At 34.3% G+C, this 26,823-nt stretch overlaps 3 protein-coding genes and 1 pseudogene across 3 annotated transcripts; all 4 read right to left on the reverse strand.

The window, feature by feature from the left end:
* Positions 1-813: 813 nt before the first annotated feature.
* Positions 814-6,548, reverse strand: LOC120272524 (annotated as a pseudogene).
* A 1,682-nt stretch (positions 6,549-8,230) lies between these two features.
* On the reverse strand, positions 8,231-15,015 carry LOC120272521. The gene is made up of 18 exons (XM_039279358.1): positions 13,796-15,015; positions 13,642-13,713; positions 13,331-13,532; positions 13,131-13,245; positions 12,687-12,782; positions 12,470-12,551; positions 12,336-12,395; positions 12,191-12,243; positions 11,924-12,090; positions 11,203-11,413; positions 10,952-11,009; positions 10,801-10,857; positions 10,401-10,646; positions 9,276-9,340; positions 9,092-9,148; positions 8,920-9,013; positions 8,644-8,784; positions 8,231-8,532 (listed from the first exon to the last, which is right to left on the reverse strand). The coding sequence occupies exons 1-18, from the start codon at positions 14,924-14,926 to the stop codon at positions 8,431-8,433; spliced, it is 3,009 nt and encodes a 1,002-aa protein (XP_039135292.1). The 5' UTR covers positions 14,927-15,015; the 3' UTR covers positions 8,231-8,430.
* A 796-nt stretch (positions 15,016-15,811) lies between these two features.
* LOC120272412 lies at positions 15,812-18,650 on the reverse strand. Its single transcript, XM_039279235.1, has 2 exons — positions 18,321-18,650; positions 15,812-17,323 (listed from the first exon to the last, which is right to left on the reverse strand). The coding sequence occupies exons 1-2, from the start codon at positions 18,411-18,413 to the stop codon at positions 16,133-16,135; spliced, it is 1,284 nt and encodes a 427-aa protein (XP_039135169.1). The 5' UTR covers positions 18,414-18,650; the 3' UTR covers positions 15,812-16,132.
* A 3,240-nt stretch (positions 18,651-21,890) lies between these two features.
* Positions 21,891-24,845, reverse strand: LOC120272564 (ATG8-interacting protein 1-like). Its single transcript, XM_039279420.1, has 3 exons — positions 24,741-24,845; positions 22,988-23,816; positions 21,891-22,277 (listed from the first exon to the last, which is right to left on the reverse strand). Exons 2-3 carry the CDS (start codon positions 23,795-23,797, stop codon positions 22,164-22,166), a joined length of 924 nt encoding a protein of 307 aa, XP_039135354.1. The 5' UTR covers positions 23,798-23,816; positions 24,741-24,845; the 3' UTR covers positions 21,891-22,163.
* Between the last annotated feature and the right edge of the window lie 1,978 nt (positions 24,846-26,823).

Below are 26,823 nucleotides of genomic sequence, written 5' to 3' on the forward strand. Positions count from 1 at the left end.
ACGTAACAATGAGAGGGGATTTATAAGGTGGTCAGTCATGCATGCATGATTGGGAGGTGAGGGTGATGTTGGTTTGGTCGAGTTAGTGGTGGGGTCCATGACAAAATTAAACCACGCGGCACGAGGAGTAGGTTTGGATGGCTCGCACTTTGGGCTCGTTTGGAGGCACTACGAGTCCATCTCAAGCTCCACTTAGGTTCACCTCTTGACTCTCTTGTAAACACGTGGACGGTCAGTGGAGTTGTTGGACTTCTTGGTGGGTTGGACAGGACCGCTTGTTTTTTTTCTTTTTTTTTTTTTCTTATATATATAATTTATATTTAAGGTTCGCATAACTTCTAAGGTTCCAGAGACTTCGTTAATGGACTACCATTTTTGTCAACGTTGCATCACTTTGGGTTTGGATTATTTTCATGTTTCTCGGACGTTTAAATTTTGAGAATTTAGAGTGTTTTTATTGGAGATGAATGGTTTATATACAGTTTGCTTTTTCGGATGAAAATAATAATAATAAATAATAATAAAAATCATTTGGAGAAAAATTTTATTAAGATGTCCTTTAATCCGGTTTTCTTTTTTCTTCTAACTTCCATTTTTTAAAAAAAAATTTAAAAACACCTAAAAAATAATACATTTTCATAATAAATAAATAAATAAATATTTTTAACATTATGCTTTGTTGGGGATCAATACTGCTAGTCCCCCAAACCAACATTGGGATAACTACAATTCACATTTTGCAGAGAAAATTTCTGTAGAAACTCACCAAAATTTAATCTAATTAAATATTTTAATAAAACTAAATTTTTTTCAATTAAATGATGCGGCATCTTCTTCTTCATCTTCTTCTTTCACAGACAGTACCAACAAAAGAAATACATCAATTGGGTGACCCAAATACAGGGCTTTTTTCTTTCAAAAATTTTTTTCCATGTCCCACAGGGGTCATACATTATAGGACATTACATTCTGGTTCCATCAGATGAAAGTCTCCCAATTGGTTTGAAGAAGAATGCCGATCAGCGGGAAGTCGATGAACTGATGATCTACGTCTAAAGGAACTACAGAGCTGTATATAGATGATCAAGATTCAGAATTTGCAGTGATCTTTAGCTTGATCAATTCCTCAGCTGCGGCGATTGCATCACGAGACCCGGTTATTGTCACTTTCCTGGATATAACATTCAGCAGGTAACAAAATATTAAAAAATAGGTATGGAAGAAGCTTCAATCAAAGTAATCGGAAATCAAAGTAATTGATAATCGATATCTAATTACCGGTCATTTGTGCCAGGCAAAAAGACACCTCTCTCTGATATCTTTATCTTGGTTCCTGTTGTCTGCAAATTAACAGAGATTTCATAATAATGTATCATGAAGGTAACTCAAAACCCAGTTAAGAGTACGATCTTTGGGTCTATTGGTACACGGGTCACCGATAGAGCTCTCACCGAGTGGTGAGAGTTCGATTCTCGGCTGAGGGCACATTTCTGAGAATTGTGAATAGTGGTTGTGTATGGGTGGTTCCAGCGCCCACGTGAGCGCGGCTCCATTCCCATTTATTCTACCGAGGCTTGTGCACGTCCCTGGGTCTTTAGTGGGTTCACCCTGCTCATCTTTCCCAAAAAACCCAGTTAAGAGTAACTATTTTTCCACATTTATGATTTACCGATGTTCAGATGCATCATTGCGTGACATGAGTTGTTTTCTATTGAATAATTTCCCAAATTGATCAGTTGATTCAGTTCCATTAAAATGGTGTGAATAAACCCTCAAGTCTTTTTTTGTATACCCAAGGGTGAAAATGAAGAAGAGGTTTTTGTCTCTGCAATTCTAGCCATCTTTTTTATAGGTAAAAAGTTAAAAATAAATAGACAGATAAATAAATAAATTCTCTTCAGTTAGACAACAGCTGCATTGGGGTCAATGAGGAATAAACAGTGAGTATTCACGTTTTAGCATGTACAATAGTGACACCTCGGAGTTACTGAATAAGTTCAAGAGACAGTCAGAGAATCAGATTTAATGTCTATTCAGGTCTGGGTTAGAGCAAGAAATAAATTCCAAATATAGGTATATTTTTCAAATTTATATCCCCTCGCTGCTGTTAGGTCCACATAGGTCTTATTTTGGTCACGAGATTAGATGGCAGAGAGATTTCATCTATTTGACGAAATAATCTTTGTGTTTAGAAAATAAGGGGAATGCAAAATTGCAAAAAAATGACAATGATACAAACCTGAGTGATGTCCATTATGTTCCTGCCTCCACGACCTAAAATCGCCCCAATATGCTCATCAGGAACAGCGAATGTTAGGGTGTCATTTTGATGTTTCGAGGGGTCTAGTAGGTGATCTTGCAGAAGCAGCCTATGATGCAGCATGCACAAGAAATTAGAGAAGCACACAACTATAGAAAGCAGGCAACCAATAAGAAAGAATGAAAGAAGCTATTAAATCTATGCCAGATTCATAAAGAATAAAAGAACTAATAAAACAAAGGATGGAGAATATTTATAACACACATCTAAACAATCAGCTATATAAATAGTATTTGATAGCAATGACTTATTGAACAATGTTCAGAAAAGCAGCATGAAATGAGAACAGAAAGAAAGTTCCGAAGTAATACTTCACTTGAATGGTCATTTCCGGAGCAAGAGAGAGAGGTTCAAGTTTCAAAATAAAATACTTCACATGCACCCAAACATAATTTAAAAAATGGAAACAGCCTCTTATCATCCTGATTGCCAATTTAAGTCTGATGATGAATTATTTATGAAGAAACAAACCACTATCTTAGTGAGATGACGGGGATAAAAAGCAGACATATGGATTAGCCTACAACTTCTACAATGCACCAAATCAAAGCTATTGACCAAAAGTCATTTACTAATATAATGCTTTGGATTCTCCAATATAAGCTGGAAAAGAATAATATCATATAAATTAATTATAAGATAAAAATTATTATGAATAAATTTTCTTATGATGGCATTATAAGAACAGATAACACAAAGCATGACAAGGCCATGAGCTGTACGAGTGTAGAGGTTCAGTCAGTACAACAGTTTGCCTTGCTACAGTCTCTATAGTATTTTAGATTTTAGTTCCACGATGGGAAAGTTCATGCCACACATACAAAAACATGATAAACCAAGGACTGAAAACTAGAACAAATAAAATGAATCAGAAGATTCTCCTCCTCATAAACAAATAGAAGCAATGGATTATCACAAATCCCATGATGCAAGAATGGTCAATGGGCATATTCTAAAAATCAACAATCAGAGTAGGAAAAAGAGATAAATGCCCAGAACTAATTACCAAGTTTCACAATAAGGGGAAAAAAGAAAAACAACTAACATAAAAGTTAATTATACAGACAATTTCCAATGTAGGTCAGTTATGCATCAAATAAAATGAAGAACAAATCAGCAAACATATTAAGCAAAATGAACATTAATAAATAACTCGTCAAAAAAAGTTAAACATGAAAATTTTGACTATCATCAGGTTCTATATATGCTTTAGCAGACCTTGCTTGGAAACTTCCCTCCAGTGGCATTTGTTTCATGGGACCCTGTATTGTATGCCGAAGAAATTCCACTCGAAACCCCCTGATGACCAGGAAGTTTAAGACCTAACATGATAGAAACAAAGTCAACATATAAAGAAAAAGTTATTTTAGGCCCTAACATTTCTAATTAACAGGAAATATTTTCCCAACAATTTAAAAGTGGCAATAGAAAAACAGATCCTTAATGGTTGAGACATCTCAATTAGCTACCAACATAGGTAGCTAATTTCTAACCTCATTGACCAATTATGCTAAAGAGAAAAACTAAAAGAGTAAAAGGAAAATCTTAGCACTTCTCCAGCTTATAAAGCTGGGACTAATCATGTTCTTTCCATCAGCATAAAACTTTTGTGTCACAAACGGGAAGGAAAATTTAGAATATTTCCAAATACCTAGGAAAATATTACCAAAAATTCATCAGCAGACAACCACATGAACAGTTCTAGCAAGGCAAACCAAACATAGATTCTTGTCAGTTGAGTGCATACCTACATATGGCCATGGAGAAGAGATGGAACGTAAATAATAAGCATCTTCTATTAGCTTTGACAAGATTAATTCAACTGCCCGAATTAATTCCTCCTGAGTCCCTGTCAGTGTCACTAGTCTATCCCTTACACCAACCAAAAGGGAATCCTGGGGTGATATCTTGATGTTAGCATGCGAATCTTCAATGAAAGACCTGCATGAGAGCATATTTCATTAACAAAATCATAAATGACTGAGCAGAGTTACAAACAAAACATGAAATTGAGACATCAAAACCTTGTCAGAGTTTTAACTAACCAAAATTTCATTAACATTATGACAATTTGGTTTTAGTCTCCAATTTATTATCCATTAAGCATCCCCACAATGCTCACACAATCCAACAAAAAGTTGAGCAGTAAAGCATAACATAACAATAAATGCCCAAAAAAGCTAGCAATGTTAAAGTTCTTTGAAAGGGGAGAAAAGAATAGTTAGCCAGTGCAGATAATCCAGGGTGAGAAGAGAACTTCCACTTCAAGAAAAAGACAGGCCCTTAAGGTATGAGAATCTCATCTTAAACTATAGCAGTAAAAGCAACAAGGCGATCCTTCAGAGCTTACTGCATAAATTAGTGAAAGAAACAGCTACAAGCAAGGGTTGCCCTCTCCATGGTCCACACCCACAAATGGAATGGGTAAGCAACATGCGTATTTACTCATGAAAGCTCAATAAATACAAACGGAATCACGCAAAAATCTCTTCCAGGATAACACCTTATACAATTAAGACAAAATAAAAGAAATACAAAAGAAACTCAATTCTCAGGAGGTTGTACACAAGAATGTCACCTTAACATTGCCAAGGCCCTGAGAAGGAAATGATAGCATTGCAGAAACAACAAACTTTGAAATAAACATTGCAACAGCTTAATTGATAGAGTTACTATAAAAGGAGTGCACATGTTCACACTGTTTAGGCCCTAGAGAAGGTACACCCATAACTATAAGCAATACACTATGGAAACGACAAACTCTGAAGCAGACAACAAAAGCCCCAACTAGATATGATTTCAATAAAAAGAAAAATTATAATAACACAGTCTAGACCATAGAAAAGTAACACCATAACTAAAAACCGTACATTGAAGAAACAAAAAACAACCCCAAATCTAACAATGCAAAATTATAATAGATGCAATGATAACAGAGGGAGTCAAAAACTACATATTACTTTATGTTAGCACCACCCTTTCCAATTACTTTATAGTAGTACCACTCTCAGGAGGTTGTACACAAGAATGTCACCTTAACACTGGCAAAGCCCTAGAGAAGGAACACCTTAACTAAAAATGATACCATTGTGGAAACGACAAACTTTAAAACAAACGATCCAAAAGCTTCATTGATATGGTTACCATGAAAGTAATCCACGAGTTCCCACTGTTTTGGCCACAGAATAACTATCAAAGACACACTGGAAATGACAACTCTGAAGCAGACAACAAAATACCAAAATCAATATGATTCCAATAAAGGAATAAATATGATAGCATAGTCTAGACCGCAGAAAAGTAACACCATAACAAAAGACAGTGCATTGCAAAACGAATAACTCCAAATCTAACAATGCAAAATCATAACAGATACAACAACAGAGGGGGAGGGGGCCAAGAACTACATATTACTTTATGGTAGCACCGCCCTTTCCAATTATAGCACCACAGGAACTGTTTGGAACAGCAAGTTTCAAAGTTGATAGACCATCAGCATCATTACCATCTTCTTCCTACACAAACCAACCAAAATTCAAAGTAAGCAAACAATACAGATCAAATAATGAATCAAAGGACACAGGTTTCTGAGAAAAAAAAAAAAAAACTAATCTAAAAGGTGACATAAGAAGCAACACCTCATGACTGAGTTTTTCAATGATCAATTCCATGGCCCTCATGATTTCATCAAATGTACCAGAAACCATGATGATCCTATCACTTGTTCCCGGAAAAAATTCATGGTTGCGGGACAACTGAATCCGAGCACCAGTAATTGTCTGAAACTCATTAATAGTCGATCCTCCCTTTCCAATGATACTCCCAGCCGCTAAATTCGATGCCAAAAACCTAATGTAGGCGCCCTTGCTCTTACCATCTAATCTCCATCAAATCACAAAAACAAAACCAGACAATGTCAATCGATCATCAATCAAAATCATCAAGAAAACAAAATTAAACAAATATATGAACTCCCAAACAAAACAAAAAAAATTCATATTCATCGCTAAAGAATCAAAGAAAAGTGCGCAAGAAAACAAGGAAACGAGATCAAGAAATGTGAAAGAAACATTAGAGCAACGAGATCGGCAAGGGGAAGAGAGATCGGAATGGCTCACCGGAAGCAGGAGATCTCGGGCGATCGAAGGCAGCGGGTTCGGGAGGAGAACCGGAGGCGAAGTTGGGGGTAGCCCATGGCCATGGCGGAGGGTTTACACGGCGACGGCGAGCTCAGCGATGTTATATATATATATATATATATTTATATATTATTTATTATTTAATTATTTAATTATTTATTATTATATATATAATAATAATGCCAGCAACCCGACAAGGCTCACACTTTTAACACCCTTTTTCTGCCCTTTGAAATACAAAATGCCACCGATTTTGAATTTAATTTCTGAAATGCCACTCAAGGAATAACAATTTTTTTTTTTCTACAAAACTCCCTGCTTTTATCCTTAATTACATGTTATTATTGGTTTTTTACCTCAGGGTAAATATTTGGAAAGTGTAGCTATTTTCACATTTATCCCAGAAAAAAAAAAGTGTTTTACTAGGATGCCTATCTTATTGGAGAAAACAAGAGGGGAAAAAGAACTCAATATGATGAGGATGGTTTGAAATTTTAATTTTTTAATCATAAATTAATTTTAAAAAATCTTTGCTATAGCGAATGTTTTAGAAATATAAATCGCCACCAAAATGTAAAAAATCCACTATTTAATAAAAATAAATAAAAAGATGCCATAACAACTTCTGCATATATATATATATATATATATATATGATCACAACAATTTCTTTCATCATCATGAAAACATCGGATGGATTTAATTTTTAATTTTCATTTAAATGCTGCAAATTGAATATTTATCTATTTATTTAAAATGAATTCTTTTAATAACATCTTTTGTGTTTGCATTTCATTTATTCTTTCATAGACAGCTACATAATAATTAATTAATTAATTAATTAAAAGTATAGAGGCAATAATCTAAACAGGCAAAACATTGGCTTTAAAGCTTGTTTAATGTAGATATGTAGCCAATCTTGTAAAAATATAATCCTAGAAAAAAAACCAAAAAAGACAACTTAGTAGACATAAATTCCAATTAACGTCTTTAATTTATCATAATCTTTTTTTGATGGGCGACCAGGCATGGCTTTATTTTTTATTATATATATATATATATATATAAGCAAAAGGAATAAAAACATTTTTTTGGAAAAAAATAAATCATTTTTTACAAAGAAAATTAACACGAAATACCAGTGCTTTGCAGAGGTATGCATGTACAAATATCATTTATATATATATATATATATATATATATAAACATACACAACAACAATACAATTACGTACTTCATAGAGATATATATAAAAAAATACTCACATTGCAGAGGTATGCATGTACAAATATCATTTATATATATACACATACACACAATTACAAACTTTGTAGATATATATATATATATATATAATACTCACACAACAACAACAACAACAACAACAACAACAACACAATTACATACTTTGTAGAGGTGCATATAAAATTACTCATACAACAACTACTATAATTACATACTTTGTAGAGATGCATATAAATTCAGCCATCTACATTTGCTAAAAAATAAATAATAAAATTGGGAAACAAACACAAATACTACTATAATTAGCAAACAGATATATTTGACCATGTTGTACACTCACGCTAGCTAAATAATACATCATGAAACGGTATTATTAATCACATAGAAAATCAAAGGTAAAATAAATAATAAAATTGGGAAACACACACAAATACTACTATTCCTTGCAGCAATATAACACTTAGAAAGCCAAAATATCAATAGCATAATCTTTGTGCTCATAAAGTCCATTGTTCTAACAAACATCTCCTTTGAATTCTAAATCATATCAAAATTAAATTAGTAGGCTACAATCCTTAAAAAAAGCACTAGCCACAAAAACCTAACTTATGGATCTTTCCTATACACTAAATCTTTCACTGTGCATATCAAAGCAAAATCCATTCAAACGAAACCTTCAAAAAAACAAAAAGCTCTTCAGTGCAACCAAAAGAGAAAATGTTTGGTTCAATTTCCTTGAGTGGAAATCTGGCACTGGGGTATTAGCTTGTGAAGTACTGATGTACCCTGGAAATGAGTTAAGTGAGCACCGTTTGTATATTCATTCAACTGCAAACAAAAAAAGAAAGAAATAAAAAAAAAAAAAATTGGCATGTTATGTGAACCGCACGATAATATATGTTGTTCTAACACAGATAGCTCAAATCTTATAGAGCTTACTTTCTCAGGAGATATTCTGGAGAAACCAAATTTATTGATCCAAATGGACTCAGCCTCATCAGCTGCATGGAGCACAAAATGCTTAACTTGCAAAGACCCCAGCAATTTTTCTATGCACGCAAACAGCAATCTGAAGTAGCCCTGTGAAAGATCGGATTGATAAAAACAGTAAGATGATATGTAAAACTTGCAGATATATGCCATTCACATGCCCCTGTTCAAGTAGTCTAAACATTAATTGTATAGTGGGAAGTAAACAATGCCCTGATCAATTACCTGCCCTTGGCTTTCCCTATGTGTGGCTACTAGGGGAAGCTCTGCAACCTCACACCCTAGAACTCGCAGAAGTCCAACTGATACTACAGATGAACTGCAAAAATGAAATGATGGTTACAGGACTTTACATGGAAACCATGCATTACCCAGAAATTTAATAAATAAACTTTACCCAATAGTTAGTACTGCACAATACATTCCCCCATAATCTTGGTCTCTCAGGTTTCTCCTGTAAGACGATGGAGAAAATGCAGTTAGAAATTAGAAATAACAGTAATATCAGGACTATCAAAGGGTAGTCTGCATAAAATGCAACAAATATGGCAGAAATAACAATTTGAAGTACTACTTCTCACCCATAAACCATGGCTGGAATAAGGTCACGCCCAGTTATAATGTCCACTATAGGATCAAATGACTCCTGCAAACAAGTACATCCAGTAATCAAATACCATATTTCAATATTGCCCAAGTATGTAAGGTAAAAATAAAACTTTAATCCAAGCTTATCATGCCCCTATAGGTGATTCCCAACCACAAGACACCATGTGTAAAAATTGACATTTTAGATGTGGTACTTTGCAAGAATGAAATACATGGAAAAGATAGCATTAACCAAAGGTCAGTTTTGCCAGAAATGAATCACTACATGAAGCAACACACTTGTTAAGGTGTGCAAAAATATCTACAAATTGAGACAAATAATGACAATCCAGTGTAGTAACCAGCATTATATGAGTAACCTATAAAATCTAATATAATTCATAAAGGAAAGGACTTGAAATTTTAAACCAAAATAAGAGAACAGATGTCCAAACAGAAACATTTGCTTTTAAGTTTGTATCATTACAAAGTTTGCACAGATAACCCATGGTTGATAATTGTAATATACATGAAACAAGATTAGTCTTTCCAAGAATGGGCCAACTCTATCAATCTAAGGTATGTGCATTTCAGACTTCTAAAATATTTTTTATGTTTGATTTTCAGAAGAACCAGTTGTGGCTATATATGAAACAAGATTAGTCTTTCCAAAAATAGTTAACCTCTATAAGCTAGAGTATGTGCATTTCAGACTTCTAAAATATTTTAAATGTTTGATATTCTGAAGAACCAGTTGTGGTTATATATGACACAAGATTAGTCTATCCAAGAATGGGCAAACTCTATCATCTATAGTTTGTGCATTCCAGACTTCTACTATATTTTATATGTTTGATATTCAGAAGAACCAGTTGTGACATGATGAAAACTAACTAGCATTCTACTCATAGACACAAGGAGAGGGAAGAAAAGTCAATAATCAGACTGTGATTAATTGGAATATTCAGAACTATATAGGTCATAGTTCAAACATATCCGAAGTTGTACTAAGATGGAATAGAATATGACGAATAAGGTGAGGAATTAAAGAGAAAATAACATTAGAAAGAGCAAAAAAAAAAATCCCTTTCAGAAGAAATACATTACATGACACTTACATGGAAAATGGCAACAGCTTTTGAAAGCAATGGTTTACTATCAGCAGAAGAGAACTTCCCACTGAGAAGCCTCCAGCTAACATCAGCACAAGAATCATTGCATGAACCACTTTCTTCTTGCTTCTTTTTCATATGATCCCTACATAAGTCTTGAAGTGGTTCTAATCCACGAATAAGCATGCCTTGCAGAGCCATGTGAATCTTACTGCAATCATGACTACAGAACCACTCTCCCTCTGGCAATTCCTACAGTAGATTAATGAACCAGATTTTGTCAATATTCTCACTGAGGTGGTGTCAAGTGAATAGTTATCTTTAAGAATCTGTCCAAATAATTCTTAAAAGCTCATGAAGGAAACAGCAAAATTCAAAATAAAGCCAACAGCATAAATATTCTTACCTGTAAGTCAGCCATGTTATGATCCTTTAAGCACCCAACATGATACTCCTTCTCACACTAAATCAGTTAATGAAGAAATCAGAAGAAAGCACAACACATACAATAAATTTTGCATGACACTTTAAGTAAACTTAAAATAACAGAAGCATACTTGATCACAAAGCAGTACAGTTCGTGGGCTAAATCTTGATTTGCTGTAATCCTGACATCTGAAAGATCATAAGGGGTACAGTATTATATAGCAGCTAATGTAGGTGAGGCAAATAACCAAAAGAACAATCGGAATTGTAAGTGAAAGAGTATAAATGAGTTAAAAATACAGTTTAGAAACACATAAATCAGCCAATGCAAGAATGTCATCCTATAGTAAGCTTATTCAGCTAAGCAAAATGGAATTCTGACCTGCACAACACGCAGCCACCAACATCACTCTCTTGTGTTTGGACAACACGAATGCATCTTTTAAATATTTGCTCTATAGGATCAACTCCAGCAACCCTCCCAGCAGCAATTGCATTAGCATTACTTTCCAAACACTTCTCTCGTTGATGAAGATTATGACAATATCGGCAATACCAATCTCCTTGTGGAATACTTGACAACCCCACGCAATCTGTGATTAAAAACTGTATAAAATATAATACTAGAGCATAAACATATAAACAATATAAGATGATGATGTGCAAGCATAACTGAAAACAGAAGGATAGTTACATTTATAAACAGATTACCATGCTATCTGTCTATTCTGGATCTCACACTTGATATAAAATATTTCTTAAAAAGCCACTAACATTAAGGAAATGTTGCATATAGAAATTTGAGTAGGCCTTTTCAACAGAAAAGCGCGTGTGAATATCAGCGCATCACATATTTTGACATTGTCTTCTTTTTTAATATTGGGTTCCTATGCAAGCTCTGTTTAAAAATTATGTTTAAAGAAAACATACAAAAGGGAAGGAACAGCAAACCTCCCTGCCTATACTTAAAGCATCTGATCCTTACTAAACATGGTACAAACAACCATAGATAAAAGACATAATTTTTTAAACACACTAATAACTTTTACTCCTCGTAAGAATCAAGCAGTATACCTTTATCAAAGAAATACAAATAATTGTACCTGAATGGAAAGCCCTCGGACAAAGATCACAAAGAAGGAGATCTCCACCATCTGCGCAAATGCTACATAGGTCATCATTTTCACTAGTTGACAACTTCCTTCCTTTTGATAGGGAAACTGACAGCTCATGAAGCGACACACCATTGGAAGTATAAATATTATTGTATCTGGAAAATCGTGAAAAAACAAAAGAAAGATAAATACATAAATTCAAAGCAGGGGAATGGTTTCAATAAGGTAATGAACTTTTGGACATCATCAACTTACGGTTTCCGCCTTGCAGCACGGCCAGCATGAGCTTCAAATTGCGAAGGACTGACCTGCTCAATAAACATCAGAATTATCAGGAACCAAAGATATAGAATTTGACAATAATAGAATATAGTAAAATTGAGCCAACAAATGACTTTACCACAGTATTGCAACAATGACAGCATATTCCAGAATCTTTTATAAAACCTTCGAGCAGTCTCTGTCCAAAGATAGTAATTAAATTATGAGAGAAAGTTGCAGAAAAAGGACCAAAATTGTAGAAGAAGAGTTTACCTTTCCTCGGACATAGTAACCTACTTCAGTTCCCTCAGGCAAAATGTCGCTCGAAAATACCAGTTTATGCAAACCGACATCCCTTGTGAGAGGAGACACCAATAACTAATGAAAATTATAGGCCACTCAAAAGGAAAAAAAAATTGCCAAATACAACACTGGTTTAAAAAAAAAACAAGAGAACACAAAATCCAACAAATAGCATTGAAATACCAACTTTTTGGTTAATCTGCCACGGCTGCTCTCCTTGGTGGATGATTTGCCTTTAGTTTCACTGTCAGCAGATTTTGGTACCACAACTAGCTTCATTGACCTGAGATAGAAATTCTTGTGTAAAGAATATAATGCCCCTCAAATCAAGAAAATAATCCAAGTATGAAAAGGCAAGAATTTTTGAAAGGGCACAAATCTATGGAATGTGTTTGTTATCAACATTTCAAAAGATGAACATGCCAACAATGTATAATAGATTTTATGGAAGCCCAATGGGAGAAAATGGATGCCTTTCTAATAATAATCACCGAAGTCTCTAAAACTTATAATGAACAGATGACAACCAAACTTCAAAATGCATTAAGCCTCTTCAAATAACAAAAAGCATACATACTAGTAATGGAAGGATAAATCCTCAAACTAAACAATTTTTTCAAAGAACACAAACCTGCCAATGTTACTGGCACGATTGGATGAGCCAGGGGTGGACAGAAGTCTCTGAGATTGAACACAAGAATCACACAATAATACAAATTTTGCAAGCTGTGAACCATGAAATTGCCCTGCAAAAAAAAAAATCAACTATTCATAAATCAAAAGTAGGGCAAGCCACCGTAAATCCTTAGACTCAAAACTGTTGGCCCCTACCCTTGCACTTCCGGCAGGTAAGAGATTTCAGTGATACTGGACTGATTGCTTTCTGAATCACTGCTTCCAATGTGTCCAAAGGACAATTGGTGCATTCCCTCAATACATCATGCACGCTCTTCCCATTCTCCAAGAAAATAAAATCTGATGGATGTTTCTTCGTGCTTCCAGCGTGCTGCTCAAACCGGTAGGCTGAAATGGTCTACGTTACCCATGGTAGAAGTTAAGCGACTGCTTGGCTCAACTCCTCCCAAGCACAAAATTCATCATATACAGCAAAGCAACCACAAAAAATAACAGGAGATGCTCACCTTGGATCCATGACAAGAATCACAGGAACACAATATGCCATCATTGTTTATAACACCTTGCAGACCACCTTGCTGCATTAATGTATGTATAAACCACCAAACATTACAAAGGGGCCAAGACAGTAAAAGAATTTCAAGTGATAATCACACATACCATGCCATTGCCAGTGACATACATGACTGGAAACCCTTCCAGCAATCCTGTAACAAGAAGCTCCTTTATGTTTGATGGCGTCTTTGTTAAAGCTATCTTCTTGGACATCTTCAGCTCCAACTTCTTCTTTGGTGTTGTTCTTAAAGAGCCATTGATAGCACTGACCTCAACACTTGCATCATCCTTTTTGATATCCCGGTCACCACTCTCTATTGGAGTTTCCACAGCAACCTTCATAGCAGACCTAGTAATTCTCTTTGTAGGATATTCCGGGGAGGCGGCATCCACAACCATGACATCTTGATCCTCTATCTCAACTTTCACCATAGTTTTCAGTGCCAGTCTGGTGAATCTCCTTTCAGGCTTACATGAATCCTCCATTGGCACCACTGGCTCTTTGAGTTTAGATGATCTTGAGAACCTCTTCACCGGCTCCTCAGAAACAATGCCGTTCAGTGGTGTGGTTTCCATTGAAGGTTCAATCTTTTCAACTTTAATCTCCAACACAGGGCTTGGCAATACCCTACCGGGATTCTCTGACCCGTCCTGACCATCCAAATCTATCAAATTATCGTGCATTGCTGGTTCTTCGCGTTGGGGCTTCAATACCAAACCCGTGGAACTCTTCACCATCACATCCTGAGCCTCGCCCAGACTGCGACCATCGTCCTCTTCAATGAGGATTGGAACCTCCACCCCTTCTCCGGCCTGATCGATAGGGCCTGGAGGTATGGCGAATCCCTTCATTACGGATCTCGTGAATCTCCTAAAAGGTTTCTCCGGGAGAGTAGGCGGCGACGACGGTGGTGGCGGCGGCGGAGGAGGAGGAGGACCGACGTCCTTCTCGGAGGCATCCAGATTGTCGATCTTGATCGGCTCCACAGCAGACGGTGAATCCCGACCATCGGATCTCTTGGGTTTCTTGTTATTGACCGGAAGGGGAGAAGAGAAGGTTGCCGGAGACTTACCGGAACGAGTGCGAGAAAGGGAGGAGGGGATTTGAGACTGGGCCTTGAGCGCCCACGAGAACTCGCGCTTGAGGCCCGATCTAACGCCGGACCGTAACACGAAGCCCTCCGGCGAGCCGTTTGCCATCCCGCTATCGGAAACCCTCGCCGCCGGCGATCTCATCAACGACTCCTCATTGGAAAAGGAAATTAGGGTTTTAAACTAATCTTGATAAGAAAGAGAGAAAGAGAAGACGTAGAGATTGGGGGGAAGTTGTGTGACGTCAGCCTTCCAGTTATAAAGGAGCGTTATTGATTATTTGACGGAAATACCCTTCTATAATGAGTTGGATGGGGGGGCTCGTTTGTGGACACGCTTGGTTCATGGGAAAATTAATTGCAAGCCACTGAGAAATTAATTTTTAAAATTTCAAATAAATTTTGAAATTTTTTTATTTATTTTATTTTATTTATAGAATATTAAAATCGGATAATCAACCAATAAAATTATATTATCTTTGGTTTGGTACCAAAGGATGATAATCCAGTGATGCAGATTTACTACCCAAATCCGTATACATACCCCAATAATATATTGGATGTTTATCGTTTTCACGTAGAAAAAATTATAATGTTTAATTGTTTAAAAAAATTTAATTTTAATTTTTTTCACTAATTATAAAATTAAAGTTATTTTTTTTAAGTTATATAAATAAGTATAGTATTTTTCAAGGTAAATATAAAACTAGAGGTATTTTCCTGTGAGTACAGGTATAACAAAGGCATTTCATAGGAAAACTACTGCTTAATGAACTCTTCAGAAAACAGAACTTTTAAGATTATTTGTACAACCTAAACTGCCGAAATAAATTTTACTAAGATTTGGGATGACAATTCTGACAAACTTCTGACAAAAATTAATGGCCCTCATCACACAAAAATACACAATAATAATAATAATAATACAATAAACTCAGATCAGATGAATCAAAGTTATAATTGGAATTCTGAAGAAATTGTACACCAGTATGGACAGATGTATCAAGGTTCATATTAGACAGAAAACAAAAAAGAAAGTGCTGCAGCATGATATGTATCATACAACAATCAGAATTTCCTACAGATTATTACTGAAACAAAAACAAAAAAAAAACATACACAACAGAATCGAAACCGGCTCTGTGTTATACCAGTTCATCACAGACAGACAGATAGACAGAAAATCTCGATTTAATTTTGTGAATTTCAGTTCCAGCCAGTAGGTGTAAACAATCCATCCCTCCATCTTCATTCACATGAAGATCACCATCTCGGCCAGCATGAAGTTCGGATCTTTGATTCCGGTTGAAGATGCCAAATTGAGTAGCTGAGAGAGTTTTTGTCTCGCAAATTAGCTGACCCCCGGTTGTATCATAGGGAAGAATGTCCAGTTCTTCTTGGCTACAACTTCTGTTCCAGCAACCTTCTCATTTGCCCACCAGTCTGAACCTACCACACCAGGCTCTGAAGAAGCCCCATCTGCATTGTCAAATTTGAATTCTTTGGCAGCTTGAAGACCAGTAGAAGACTGTATTCTCACAGGCAAATCATGATAGGTTTCATCAACACAAAGTATGCTATTGTTGGCTGTTGTTTCATCAGAATTTCCGTTACTTGCAGCTGTTTCCGTGGTTGCAGCTAATCGAGGTTCTAATGTAAGTTCTCCGGAGAAGAAAGGCTTCTTGGCAATGCAAAGGGCAACATCTTCTGCAGTCAACTCAAATGACAGCCGGTGATTGGCATCAGCCTCACCATTCTGTGATTCTGTAGTTGGATCCCTCCTTGGTGAGATCGCTGATATCTGACCATCCAGAATTGAACCACCATCTCGAGCAGCATGAAGAGAGGTCAGCTTACGCAAAGCAAGACCTTCGCCAGACAAGATTTTGGGTGGTTCACCAATGGGGAATACTGGTAAGGAGATGCCACCAGACAAAGAGTACTCCGCATCAGGTAAAGGAGATGAGGTTCCTGAACAGGCAGAGCTTGGTGATATAAGGTGACCTATTGGACTCCCTGGGTAAAGCTGATACGAATTGAATTCCCAGACTTCGCCCTTGCTGCAGTTGGCATTGAGCGAAGAGGCCAGGAGTCTTGCAAATGGCACCTCTGGCGATGAGGGAGTGGTCAGATGCAAAGGTTCCGGGGGAGGAGTGAAGTTTGCGGTGGATGGTTCTGTGGTGAACGTTGAGAAGACAGGTGGAGAGACTAACTGGGTCTCATGTGCATATGGCCCAATTGCAAAGATGGATGCAGGGCCAGTAGGTGAGTAGGCACTTGCCGCAAAAGTAGCACGGGATATGGGGCCTGCCGGTGATAAAGTGGCAGATGATGGTTCTGACTGGAGAAAAGAAACAGGAGATGAAGGTGGGGCGATGAAAGGTAGAACTAATGCTGGTGGATTGTTTTGGTTCTCAGGTGCAGGAGCTTCAGACCCAGGCAATGTCGGCTCGGGAACAAGAACTGCATGATTGACACGTTTGCTGTGCCTCGGAGGCTTAAAGCACCAGTATGCACTAAAACAAGTTCTCCATCTCCTCCTCTGCCAAAAAGAGGAATCAATAAATCAGATTTCAGAGAAAAGAAAAACTACCGAAACATGATAAATTAGTAAACTCAGCTTATATAGTATCAGATCTAGATATTTGCTTAATGAAAGCACAAAACAGTAGGATATACCAAAATTTGGTGTAAATTAATTATTCATAATGCCAGTTATTCAGTCATGCGGCAGGAGATAAAAAGACAACACCAAAAGAAGAGCATAGATCATGCATTCTAGAACTTCGAGTTATGGAATTTCAATAATGAAGGTGCTATGTAACAAGATATTGGAAGCAATGAACAAGTGTGTAAGCCGTCAATGAAGAATAAAAGAGAAGAAACAGATTGAAAATGTGATCACCAAGAAAGAATTTTTTTCAACTTACAAAATGGAGTTGGGACTTAAACATGGAAGAAAACAACAAATTGGGAGTACAGTAAAAAAATGGAAAAATGAAAATTATCCTCTCTTACCCAAATTATCACATTTCCGAAATCTAGAATATTTTCATTTTACTAAAGGATTCACTGATGAAACACATAGCAGTATCAACGATTCAACATTAATAGAGAATAGCATAAATTATATTAAAAAAACCAAAAAAATTAAGAAGAAAAGATCAGAAATCGGAGACCTTGTAATTAGCTTTGGATGTAAGCAATAAAAAGGATTTGGGGCACAATTTCGAATTCTAAAATCGACACCTTGATCAAAATCCAACACCCAAATCTTTCCACTCAGATCCATAAATTCCCTTCAAAATCCCAGCACAAAGGATAAATTACCTAACTCCAGCCATCCAAACCTACAAACTTGGCAATTATTCCATCTTAATTCCACAAAACTCCACCATTTCCAAATCCTAAAACCTCTTAATTACCCTAATTCCAGTAAGAAAAAAACAACAAAAAATTCCAAAAGCCACAAAAGGTCAAAAGATAAAAAAATGAATCAAAAACACAAAAAAGGAAGGCCTGCGAATCTCAGGATATACCTCAACGGCGATTTGCTGAACCCGACTCTCCGCAGAGACGATCGCCGTCGCGGCGGCATTCACCGTCTCCACGCTATTATTCACCCCACTCATCCTCAAAAAACCCACCAAAAACCCCCAAATCTTCTCCAATTCAAGCCAAAACACCACAAATCCAGCCAGAAAACAATCCAAAATCCACTAAAAACCCATCAAAATCACACCAAAACCTCCTCAAAATCCCAATCCCAGCCCAAACCGAAGCCAATCCCCAACGAAAGCTCCAATTTTGGGCAACTTTTTGGTGTAAATTTTTTCCAACGAAGAGATATAGCTCTGCAAGCAATGAAGGTCAAACACGGCGTCACGCGAACTTAGAGAGAGAAAGTGAAGAGAGAGAAAGCCCAATAATCACATAATTATTACAATAAAATTAATCTTATTTTATTATTACGTCATCATAACTAATCGTAGCCGTCCGATAGACTATAATTAGGAGGATAACATTGTAAATTTGAAAAGATAAAAGGGTAAAATTGGAAAATCGGTCATTTAGTTTATTTAGGCCTGAGACGTGGCGGGATTGTTTATTTGCCACTCGTGTGGTTAAACTGGTTAGGTTGGACCGTTATTGTGATATTTTTTCATTTAACCCCCTGATATTTACTTAAATAACACGTAGGAAAGCTTACTTCCTCTTTTAGTTATTGTTAGTCCTTAGACTTTGAGTTAATTTTCAATTTCATCCTTAAGTTGAAAAACTATGATTTTCTTTAATTCATATTAATGTTTTATTCATTTCCATCTCTATATTATTTACATTTGTAATATTATTCGGTGGATAATTTATAAATTATCTCCATATAGAGATTTATGGTAATAATAGTTATTCAATCTTATTAGGATATCAGCACTTATCATAGGGTAGTATCTCGTTTTATTACTTTTCTTTTATGGCCACTTTTTGGGTTGAACACCCAAAAGATTTTTAAGTTTAGTAGAAGTCTTCCCGGAAAAAGTCTTTTCAGGAGTAAGTTAAGCGTTTTTATATTTTTAGTGTTTGTATCGAACTTTACGTAAAGCGGAAAAGTCGTAAAAATAAAGTTTAAAAAAGCACTTTTTTCGAGTTTGCTCATGACTAAACTTCGGAAAAAGCTGTTTTTCAGCTTTTCACGACTACTAAAGTTCGATACATAAACAATCTTTTTAATCAGAAGTCTTAATTTATAAAAACACTTCTGGGTTTTCCAAAAGCTCATCCAAACAAGCCCTATATTACTATGTCAGTTCAATCATCACTATAATTTTTTTAATTTTTTATATATTTTATATGACTTATCAACTTTTTAAAAAAAAAATTTATGAATGGTCCCTCTTGTAGTTTAAAATCACATAATAGATGAAAAATTGAATAAAATTTAATTATATATACTCATTAAACACATGTTATTCTCACTATATACTATTACAAGGTTTTTTAATATAATGAAAGCTATGATTAGATTAATTGTAGCATATATTAATTAAATGAAGAATGGACCCATCACTAATTAAAAACAATGTAGAAATAGTTTATTAGTGAAGAATGCTTGGTTGGGATTTTGGAATAAGACTAGTCATTGGAAAGAGAGGAATTCAATTGAGTTTGGTGTTTGTTTGGTGTTTCTAATTGATACGGTTTGCACGGGTTTGTGGAACATTAAGATCATAATAAAATTTTGGATTTTGTCCTACCATAATTTATTCACTTATATATATATATACATATGTGTGTGTACCTTTCTAATGTTGAATGTGGTTAATGTTAGCCAGCTCAAGTCCTCTTATGTATTAATTTGCTCACAGGGCACTGATTGGTGAGTTTGTCTTGATTTATTTATTATATCAAGCCAAAAGGAGAGAAAAAGAATTGATGAGAAATAATATAATTTACTTTATGAACATTTAAATTGAATAAAAAAAAATAACAGTAATAAGATTATATTAATAAAATTTTTTATAGGTACCAATGATTTTTTGATCTATTTGCAGCATTGATACTCTGTGTGAGTGTCCATATCTTTGCTCAGGAGATGAGTTCAAATCTCAACTTATGCTGATGAGTATATAAATAAATTGAGATATTAACTCCTCACAAATGCAAAGTATAAGTGTGAGTTACGGCATGTGTTTTATGTGAATTATGTGTCATCAATTTTACTCTCAGGCCCTCGAAAAGAATGAAAAATTACTTATGTCTCTATCAAAATTGATATTTTTCTTATACACCTATGTGCCTTGAAACTAGCTTAAAAAGATTTATAATATATATATATATATATATTCTAACTCTTTTATCTGTATTTATTTTCAAGAAAAAAATAAAAAAATTATTTTATAAAATTTGTAAGTTGATTTTGAACTATAGAGATATATCGGCAAATAAAAAGGTGTTATAAAAGTATATATACAAATCATAATTTTTACTAAAATATATTAGCAATTATTTACTTTTGAGGCCATGAGCAAGCAATTTACTTTAATGAGAAGACCATGAATGCATAATTTTATTATCCTCCACCAATCTAACTTCACATGTTTCATAACATTGCCACATTTTTTTATTTAGACTCTTCATGGTTAAACAAAATACAATTCTCATTTTTTTTTTATTCTCAAATCTCTATAAATATAAATTTTTAAAATTATTTCTAAATCTATTATTATTATTATTATTATTATTATTATTATTATTATTATTAAAGGAAAGTCTACATTGTATAGCCTGCCTTAAAAGCTATCCAACTAACCAATTATTGTTAGTGCATTGGGTTAGGTCCTTGCACTTTCCACCTATGCTTTACATTTTGCCCAAGGGGATAAAGGACTGCTAGAGTTAGGTTTGGCGTACTCAACTGTTTTCTTTTTTTTTTCTTTATTAAGTAAATCACAATATATATAAACATATATATTGTTTATTTATAACAACCACCCCTAAAATATACCTATATATATATTGTAATATGTAAATAAACATCATTAGAAGTGGAAAGCAACATCACAATAATTTGAATAATAATGAACCAAAGAATGAACATTAAATTACAATGAAAGTAACAAGAAACAAGGTATCAAAATCAAAAGAAAAACAATAGAAATGAAGATAATATTAGAATGGAAAGTGGGGGACAAGGGAGGGGCATGGATTGTTATTGTTGTAAGGGCACATAGGATTTGGAAATGGAGCAGAGACTCACATGGTTCTTTCTTTTTCTCTGATCAGAATGCAAGAAGATAAACCTTTGTTATACATACAAGTTGGCAAAGAAAGCAACATGAGATGCTATGATATCAACTTATCTTCTTCTCATTGCTTGCTTGCTTCCTCATATTATCAACATCATGCTCTGAACTTGGGTCAACATGTTTCACAGTTTAGGGTTTTCATCTTCCAAAATTCCTGCTTCAGAGCAATATATATTATAACTTTAACATAATGCATGCATCACTCTTTCCGCACCAATACGGTATAACTACAATGACTTAAGAAAAATACATACATACACACATACATATACAGAGAGAATGCAATATAAGATGAAGTTATATTAGTACATGAAAATGGAGCATTGACTTCATAACTTTCATATCATCATCTGGTTTTGATTTTGTAAGAGAACAAGATCAATGAATCTATGAAACAGGAAGATTGTATTTCAAATATCTCAACTTAACACAAACCATATCCATGATGAGAGAGCAAACAAGGAAGGTTTGGTCACTATAGGGATATTTACATAAGATGAAAGCTAGAGTAGAGTTTTTCTTATGAGTTTTTTCTGATTGTCGTCATCATCATCGTCATCATCATCATGGGTAGTGTAATTAAAGAACTTGATGGTTGGGCAAGGCCTCGGCACGAACAAGGAGGCTTCGTTGGTGACTGCCAACCAGTATGTCTTTGAAGCGGTTTATCGGTGCTGTCATCCACTTCATCCTCTGCCAAAGCAACAAAAGTAAGCTACTTTTTAAGTCCGGAAAAAGAGCATCAGTTGATCCCCTCATGAACAAGGGCACATGAAAAGGTTAACCATGGCAAACTACATATTTGCATTAATGTGATAATTGTTACAGTACATAAGATAAGATAGTGAAATAATTGGAAGTCAAATTAGCAATAATATCAAGTTTCAGTGGATTCTCCATTTGCATATATAAATATATATAGGTTTTGTAGCTCAAAAACAAAACAATCACAATCATGGGCACTGAAAAGGGAAGGCATCTTTTATGAGATTGCACCCCTTTTTGCAGAGGGAGGGCCTATGCTGATCCATGCTTTTAGGAGAGCAAGTATGTCACAGGAAAAAAGGTGCTCTAAATATAATTCTTTTTTGCCAAAAAATACCCACATGTACTGATGTACAAATAAAGATGAACAAAAATTTATAAATTTATCACATAAACTAGATAAGGTCTACAAACCTCTCTAAATTCACAATACAAGAGTGCCCTGTAGCGATCATAGATATAGCTAAGTTTTTCAGGGTAGAGAGCCCAAGCATCTTTTCAAAACATATGTAAACAGCAAATGGCATGCAATATGTAAACACAAACAAGAAATTTGAGTGAAGCTCACAGATGACATTGCCAAAATAAGCTACTATACAATTACCATATAATAAGGAAAATAAATAAATAAGACGTACCTCAGCATTTATGTTGAATTGCCACTTAAGTTGTTGGAGTTGCAAATTCTCCCGGTGCCAACGCTTCCCCAAAATCACCAGCCCCATCAAAGCTGCAGCTACAAAAACAGACCAAAATGTACTCCCTTCTTTCGCATGGTTATACCAAGATGCAGCATGTCTTTTCCACCATGCTTCACAAGGTAGGCCAGAACCATTATTTTTATTTTGTTTATCCAGCTTTAAAGCATCAGCATCCAGAGAAGGATCATTAGACTCGACGGTATCGGCACTCTCATCACAAGGGTCGGACATGCTTATCTCTGTTTCACTGTGTAGAGCACCAAATGCAGAAGAACTGTACAAAATGTCCTCTTTCCCAACAAAGCTTAACCCACGCAATGACTTGCTATCTCCAAATTCCATGTGGTGAACAGAAACCTGTTCTCCAGAATCAAACATCTGAATCCCTTGCAAGCTCTCATCAGTTTTAGACTTCAAATTCTCATCAGCTCCTTTACCATGGTTTTCGTCTTCCTCCAAAACAGAGGCTATATCCTCACCACTAGGTTCATCTTGAATTTCATCGCCATAATTTTCTATTGGAAGATTCTCATGTTCGCTAGGTGGGAAAACAAAGTGACCAGACATAAACAATGGATCAGCACGTTGATGTTCATTCTTATCAAAATCCAAATCCCTACTCTCATCAGGTGATCGAAATCCTTCAGGACCAGGTGCTGCGGCATATGTTGACGCAGTCAGAGAAACAACTTCCCAATCAGCTCCACGGGAAGCATTCCCCTCTCCACCCTTCTCATCATCCGCCATACTCAGTATCGAATTGTCACTAAAAAGATCAGGCAAAATGAAAAATTAAATATAAAGAACTCCCTGAAGGAGTAACTTATAATATTTCTCAGAGAGAGCCAAACAAAATGATACGACAAAATTCCACATGGCATAGGCTTTACAAGAAAGAAAAGAATACTCTTCATACATAACCAAGCAAAGGAAAGAACCAAAGATACCTTCATACTACATAAAGCAAAACATGTGCATGTGTATTCATTTTGCCACCCTGCTAAAGGTTAGGTCAAACACGACACAATGGAAATCTTTACCACATTGTCCATATACATCCTTGCAAGTGCCAACATGATAACTAACCCCACACATTCAGTACACTGTTCACATCACATAATGATACCGATTGAGAAAATCCATTGTTTTTAACACCATCAAACCACTTGATTTCATGTTTGTTCGGTCGATTCTCTTATCTACTTTCAATCAAGTGATATGCTTTTAAAAAAAACGCATTTAATTCCAAAGAACAAGAAAATTAGCAATCAGAGGAATAACAAAAATCCAACAAATGAGCATAGAACATAGCATGAATAACAAGAAAACGACCGGATTGAAGTATTAAACATACCATTAAAAATCAAAATCTCAGCTTTTTAATGCTCAAACCATCAAAACTACAAATTCCTCAGTCTAATCACATAAACACGCAACCAAACTCTTCACCAACAAATCTAATACAACAAACAAGAACATCAAAATAGAACCCACATCATCATCATCAAATCAAACACAATGAAATCCTATATAGCAAGAAAAATAACAAAACCCCAAATCTCCAAAAGAAAAAAACAGATTAATCCATCAAATCAGATCTAATAACTTCAAGATCCAACAAAACAATCAATCAAAACCCAAAAAAACACATCAGATCCAATCTTGTAACTTCAATCGATCAATTAATTACCTAAAAGAAGAGATCAAGCCGGAGAAACCTCCGAACTCCAAGCGATGGCTTCTTCTCTGACAAAAAAGCCGGGCAAAGAGAAAACTTTGGGAAAAACTATTTGGGTCCCGGATAAGAGATTTTATTATTAAAGAAAATAGTATACCTGATATAGCCGGTAATCATCAACTCAGTGACCGGCTATTGCCAGTAACCTGTGTGATGGGTGCGGGATTATCTCTAATCGTGGGATGAACTCATGTAAAAATCTTTGTTTGTGGTTAATAAATTTATTAAGATTTAATTATGTATTTCCATTTTTTTTTATAAATTTAGTGATTTATTTCATTTTTTTAGTTTTTATTAAAAATTAATATATCATAATTTAAACCAGTAAATCCTAACCTGAAATAGATATTTTTGTTGTTAATTTTAATAACAATTTTATCTTGAATTCTATACACGTATAATAGAATTGATAATTCATGTTTTTGAAAGCAAAGATTCAAGATACTAAAATGTTAAAGGTTTGTAGATTTTCTATATTTATTGTAGAATATTGGATTTATGACAAATAATATCTACAACGGTTTTAGAAATATGTATATATATAATATGATAATTCTATTGATTATCAAATCTCTTCAATTTTTTAATAAAACTAATTAATAATTTATTAACATATATCACTAAGAAATATAGTTAATTATATATATATATATATATATATATATATATATTCTCATTTGTGTAGCTAATGACAAGGTTTTGCATTGTGTGTGACAAAAAAAATTTAGATTAAGCATAAATTCTAAATAGATAAATTTTTGATTTTTCATTATATTTTATAAATAGATCTTTTACTATGTAGTTGTTGTATGTTTCAAATTATTAAATGACACAAAAAGGATTTTTCCTTTTTATTTTCAATGAAAAAATAAAAAAACAAAATAATCTTTAATTAAAAATATATATATATACAATAGGATTCTCAACCAGACATGGTATAGGATGCTTTAAAAACAGTGGGAATCCATTCATAATCAAAGCTATTCAGAAAGACAAAGCTTGATTTAAATTGATTAACTAACTTCCATTTGGTCCAATAAAGAAGGGCTAATCTCTAATCTTATCCAATATCTAGGTTGATGCTTCTAGCTTTATAACTCTTTGCCTTCTAATGAATATCTTAAATGTGTATATGCATACACAGTACATGTACATATACACGTACATATATATATATATATATGTGTGTGTGTGTATTTAGTGTCAGTTATCATTGTTTGGGTGCTTAACAAGCTTGATGATAAACTCAAAATGAAAAATGCTATTTTTAACTTTTTCAATGGAATTAATCCGGAAAAATTATATATAAATCTTTATTGTGGGTTTCCAATCTATTTTTTTTATTCAGAAAAAAAAATAATATAAATTAAAAATATTAATAAAATACATGTAATTAATATTATATATATATAGAGAGAGAGAGAGAGAAAGAGTGTCTTATTCGTAGAACATTGTTTTTTTTTTAAAAAAAATAAATAAATTATATTTATAAAAAAAATAACGATAATAACACATTCACTAACTGTGTAAATAACAGAAAACACAGATAAAACAATAAGGAACAGAAAAGAATAAAATATAATGCATGACAAACAACTTTTTATCCGTAAAAAAATGAAAAATTGACAATATGTTATCACAAATAATAAAATTGGAATGGGATTAATGTCATATTGAACATGAAATTTACTCTTGAAAATAAAGGGTAAAGCAGATGAGAAAACGACAAAATGAGGGATGGACTAGATGAATGAAATCAATAATGGCAGGCGGCTGCAATTTGTTTGCCTTTTATATATATATATATATATATATATATATATTAATATATATACATATTTATATATTGATAAACTACTATTAAATTTAAATTTAATATTATATATAAAATTTAATTATAAAATTTACATATAGATAATAATTTTTTAATCTATTAATATCGAGTCTTATATATAAAGTGTTCGTGTCCTACTAAAAAAATATATTTGAATTTCAATTTATACAGAGTGAAGACACATATGTATTAAAATATTAA

This window comes from Dioscorea cayenensis, chromosome 11, assembly GCF_009730915.1.
Source record: "Dioscorea cayenensis subsp. rotundata cultivar TDr96_F1 chromosome 11, TDr96_F1_v2_PseudoChromosome.rev07_lg8_w22 25.fasta, whole genome shotgun sequence".
NCBI lineage: Eukaryota > Viridiplantae > Streptophyta > Magnoliopsida > Dioscoreales > Dioscoreaceae > Dioscorea > Dioscorea cayenensis.